Source organism: Gastrolobium bilobum, unplaced genomic scaffold, assembly GCF_033153095.1.
Source record: "Gastrolobium bilobum isolate Gb01-03AN ecotype WA unplaced genomic scaffold, APGP_CSIRO_Gbil_v1 utg16919, whole genome shotgun sequence".
Taxonomy (NCBI): Eukaryota; Viridiplantae; Streptophyta; class Magnoliopsida; order Fabales; family Fabaceae; genus Gastrolobium; species Gastrolobium bilobum.
Genome location: NW_026897069.1, coordinates 38,281 through 43,730, shown reverse-complemented (window position 1 = coordinate 43,730; position 5,450 = coordinate 38,281). Strand labels below are relative to the sequence as shown.

Below are 5,450 nucleotides of genomic sequence, written 5' to 3'. Positions count from 1 at the left end.
ACACAACCTTACCCTTATATAATTACAAAGAGACTGTTTTTCAAATTTGAATCTATCACATTTTAATCACAAAGGAACAGTTTTACCACGATTTTCATGTTATAAACATTTTTATTAAATTATTTCAAGGAAATTAATTCATTGATTGTTGATTGATTCGTAGGTCATGTATATGGAACATGAGCTTCGAGCTTTTGAGGGCTCAACTTGCAAAGAAGACAATACATTATTTTTTACTTCAAAAAAGGGGTATGCTTGCCATCTTATGCTATATTGAAATTGAGCTAATTGAGATTCCATATGTAATAAGCTTTTTACAAGATAAGAGAGCCAAATAGGCTCCCTTAAAAGGCTACTTGCAACAAAAGAGCCAACAAGATTACCAAACAACCATTAATAACAAATATGATGCCAGATTTAGAACAGTAGATCAACTCCTCTTTGCTCTATGCTTTGCTGCATATTTAGTAAACTAATGAGTTGTTCTTCGTCAAGACCCAAGCAAAACATCCCTTGATCCCCAAAATGGTAAAACCGTGGACTTAGCTGGAAGCCATCTTTAATCAAATTGGTTTGCACTCTATGCACCTGTAATGAAAAGCATAAGACTTGTAATTGAATTCAACGTGCTCTCTGCTAGCCTTTTGAAGCCCAATACTCTAGCATGTGATCCTTAAGGGCCAAAATTAACTAGCAAGTGCAATATATTACATTTTGATTTAGAAAATAGTGAATTTTAAGAGTAATGCTATATAGCCAAAATTTTGATAAAGTTCAACTAGATTCAAAGATGGTTGTTAGACGGAATAAAGTAGAAGGAATCACTCACCCATTCAGGAGTCAAGCAGCATGCCAAATCACTATAAAAAATTCAAGCAGAAAAATTATGGCTGAGTTACAAAAAAAAAAAAAATTCTCAATCCTCAGCTTGATTACCAAAAGCTGAGCTGAATTTCACCATCTTAATTTAGGGAGAACAGCATGCACACAAAGACATGATAAATACATAAATGCTCTGTACCATCCAGATTTTAAAACATGAAAGAGATGTTCAAGTTGTATCATAGTTGCTTTTGCTAACTACTTGGCGGTTAGATATGCAATCTAATATCAATTAAGGAATCAGAAATTATAGCAATAAGAATGTAGTTTGTAAAAAACCATTTCAATCCAAAAATTTAAGTTGTTGGATAAGACTACATTAATAGTTTTATACTTCTCTAACATGTCCCCTCACACAAGAGTCCATTGGGCTTGAAGAGTGGATAATGCATAAGCCCATCTACCTGTATTAACAAATTCCACAATACTTAATTAATTAATAATCAAATGAAGGGCAATGGGGATTGAACTCGTGACACCGAGGCTCTAATACCATGTAAAGAACCATTTCAACCCAAAATTTTAAACTGTTAGGTGAAGTTACATTAATGGTTTTATACTTCTCTAACATAATTGATGTAGTTTTAGCCATGAAACATGTATCATGTGACAGTAACATACTGCCTAAAAAATCAAATGGAACCTTAGTACAACGAAAATAACGATGCCTTATTGCGAGGAGGTGGAGTTGACTATGTGGTTATCAATGCAATTCGATTCTTTCAAAAATAAAGTTTACAAAAAAAACCATTTAGAGGCAAGTTCCTTTCATGATTTCTAATAAATTTTTCTCATCTTCCTCTACCCCATGTAATCAGACAATAATTCTTCCATTTGATTGACTTTTCTTACTAGAGCTTCTATTAATCATTTCCTTATATGACCAAACCATCTTTGCCAAAATTTGCATCACTGGTCCCAAGAGATGTGTTATGCAGTAGACAATCAACATAAACTTTGTCGAATCGTTTATGACATAGATTGGAATCCTCTCTTGTTCTTGAATAACAATATATGGTCCTGTTGTAGAGAGAAAGACACAACTTTTTTTTTTAAAAAATATTACTAATATATCCTATAACCTCTCATGATGGGTCCTTGCCTGATAAAAATTGTGTATTTCCCTTGCCAATTGGACCATACTGCTTTATTCAAGATCAGCGGAGGATCCAAACCCTTAGTGTACCCTTTCCATACCTTCCAATCAATAGCAGTCAAAATCCAGGAGATCCATCAAATAAGAAGGCCATGACATTGGTAGGTATGGCAACGGGCGAAGATCTATCCATGTTTAACTCAAAAGTCTGCACTCTAGTGAAAGGAGATGACCGACCATCCAGTAGATCAGGAAACATGGATAGAACCTATCAAAACATACAAGAATTTAGTCCAAAGTACAATAAGCTTAAAAAGAAGAAGGCAAACCCGATGCACAAAGGCTCGGCTCCCTAAACCCCAACTGAGCTCTCAAGGGTTTGCTTGAGTCTCAAACCCTGCCTCAAGCAAATTTTTGAAAAATCTTTAGGAATTGTGCCTCCCTTTTCGAACGGGGGTTTAGTCTCATCCTTCCTCTGGTAACGAAGCTTAATGCACCCGTTGTTCCAATGAAAGATTAGCCTACAGGGCCATATCCCGGGGGCAAGGTGACCGGAGGAGATTGAATGGGGATACCTCTAAGTTATACCAAAAAAAAAAAAAGGCTCGGCTCCCCTACTTTGCAAGGGTAGGGGTGAGGGTTCATTGCTCGCAATCTTACTATTGCATTTTTGCAAAGAGCCTCGTATCTAGACTCTCTTATAACCTTCCAGTCACAAGCGAACAACCTTACCGCTTGCTCCAACGCTAGCAACTATTAATTGACAAAGAAATATACTTACTTCAATGATACCAAATGATAAGGATACACACTTTGCACTCCCCATCGCTTCAAACAATTCGATCAGGCGAAGAGACAAACTAGTGTCCTTGGTCAATTCATCATCATCATCATCATCGAGCTCAAAACTACCCAAATCAATATCCACTTTCTCTACAAAAGGAAGGTCACCCTTAATGGAAAAATCATAAAGATCCGAGTCATGATAGCTAAAAGATTGGAGCTTTGGCGTAAAAAGCTCAATCACACAGTCAGAATCAAACAATTGATCCACTCTCAAACACGATATGCTAAATTCCGTGAGCTGAGGAGCATAGATTTTAAACCTCTGAAACTTGCCATAGTATTGACAACCATGTAGGAACAAACATCTCAAATTGGGACAACCCCTGAAAGCATCAAGAACCTCTTGGACCCCACACTCGAACCGGATATCAAAAAGATACAACTTTTTTAACGAAACAAAATCAAACGTTGTTGTTTCAGTTGCTATGTCAGAAAGCTTAAGGGTCGTGAGGGATTGACAAGCAGAGAGTTGAGGTAAATTTCTAACAACACATTGAGCATTGATGCTAAGAACCTGAATGCCCATTGGTATAACATGGTCAATGATGGAATCTACGATATACTCATCATCTAGTTCTTCGTCACACACAAATTGAAGCATGGAGACACTGGTGGAAGGGTCTCTGCGGGACAAGACATGTTCCACGAAAGAGTGGAAAAGGAAAGACTCATTGAAGGACACGTCGTGGAAATTAAGGACAGGAAGGGAAGTCCAAAGGTACCTCCATCGCTTGCTTAGGACACTCGATTGAACTGCTAATGTTGCATCCAGAAAGGAAAATATGCGATGGATCACTTCATCGGGCAAGTTGCTTAACCTGTCCTCCTTCACTATGCTGCTCTTCTTCTTCTTGGTGGTGTTGCTGTTATCTTGTGTTGCAACCCCTGGAGCCTTCTCGTCTTCAATTTCAATTGAAGTTTTCATCTTTAAAACTGTAAAAAATGAAACATGCACTTCTCTTTCAATTTCTCTCTCCTCTCTCAGACTTGACTTTTCTAGAAATTAAATTCCCTTTCATTCTCTTCCACATACACACCTTATTCTAGTGCAGGATAAGATGGATGTGGCTGAGCTTTGTAGCAGGTGAGATTCTCAATATTATTTTATATGTTTAAAATATAAGGATAAGATTGCGTAAAATTTCACGCTAGGTTACGTTAACTTAAGAAACTCATTAAATTATGTTTAAAATATAATAATAATTAACCCATTAACATATGAGCTAATAAATAAATGACAAGTCCATAAATCCATAAGCTAGCATAAATCAGGCCCAATTTAGTATTTTAATAACATTCAATATATTTGTACATTGTTGTTGGTATCATAGTAGTCTCCTCACTTTCAACTTCAATTCAAGCTTCATCTTTATTCTATTCACATAAATAGACTAAAAAAAAAAACTTGTACTTTTATTTTTATTTTTTATCTCCTTTTTATATCTATTAGAATTTTCTAGAAATTATCTCATTTTCATTCTAATCACGGAAGTCTTATTTTCAATTTTAATAATTGATTGTCGTCCAATTAATAATTTATTTATTAAATTATACCAATTAATTAAATATTAATTTTAAATAAATAACAATCGTAAATGAATAAAAATCAACCGTTAAAATGAAAAGTAAGACTTCTAAATCTTATATCGAAGTCAAAAAATTCCTCCTTATATTTAATACTATGTTTGTATATGAGGTAATAAAATTAATAATACAAAAATACATGAGTCTTAATAAATAAATAATTAAGTGATTGATACTTGGATAAATAAATAAGGAAAATATTAAAAAATTTCCTTGTGATTTTATTTTGAATTTCTTTTATCTTTATGTTTTTTATCACTTATTCCTTTATGATTTTTTCATCCAAATTTATTCTTAACACCGATAAAAATTTAAGTTATTTGTATATTTTTCCCTTCTTGGAAGAAGAAAATAACCTGAGAAAAAAATAAAAGAAGAAATAAGACCAAATATATTAAAAACTTACAACATTTATATAAAAGACTAAAACTAAAATATAAAAAAAATTCCAATTTGTTTAAATCAAAAAGAAGAAAATATATTACCCAAAAAAAATATTGAGGGAAAAAAGAAGAAGAAGAAAAATAAAACCAAACATATTGAAAACTTACAGCAGTAATAGAAAAGACTAAAAATACAAAACAAAATTAAAATATAATAGACTAAAAGTGAAAAAATAAAAATAGAAGAAAAAAAAGGCCAAACATATCTAAATCAAAAAGAAGAAAAAATAATAAGGATAAAAAAGAAAAGAAAATTGAAGAAAAAATAAAATCAATTATGTTTAAAATTTAGTGATTTCTTTTTCTTCTATTTCTTTTTGTTTTATTTTTTGTCTTATTTTTTCTTCTATTTCTTTTTTGTCTTCAATCCATTTTCTTCTTTTTGATTTGTACTTTTTTTTAATTTTAGTTTTTTCTATCACTATTGTAAGTTTTTAACGTATTTGGTCTTATTTTTCTTCTATTTTTTGTCCTTGATATTTTTTTTATTTAAACATATTTGATCTTTTTTTCTATTATTATTATTTTCTTTTATTTTTTTTGTAAGTGTTGTAAGTTTCCAGCATTTGCTGTTTTAATTTTTTTCTCTTTTGTCATCA

General features: G+C 32.5%; 1 protein-coding gene across 2 annotated transcripts; it reads right to left on the bottom strand.

Annotated features, from left to right (window-relative positions):
- Window positions 1-250: 250 nt before the first annotated feature.
- LOC133303836 (F-box/FBD/LRR-repeat protein At5g53840-like) lies at window positions 251-3,835 on the bottom strand. 2 transcript variants are annotated; one of them, XM_061503805.1, is made up of 4 exons: window positions 2,760-3,835; window positions 2,080-2,246; window positions 830-860; window positions 251-588 (listed from the first exon to the last, which is right to left on the bottom strand). In XM_061503805.1, the coding sequence occupies exons 1-2, from the start codon at window positions 3,747-3,749 to the stop codon at window positions 2,097-2,099; spliced, it is 1,140 nt and encodes a 379-aa protein (XP_061359789.1). In that variant the 5' UTR covers window positions 3,750-3,835; the 3' UTR covers window positions 251-588; window positions 830-860; window positions 2,080-2,096. The 2 variants fall into 2 exon arrangements, with proteins under 2 accessions (XP_061359789.1, XP_061359788.1); XM_061503804.1 differs by lacking the exon at window positions 830-860 and having other exon boundaries at window positions 2,760-3,833.
- Between the last annotated feature and the right edge of the window lie 1,615 nt (window positions 3,836-5,450).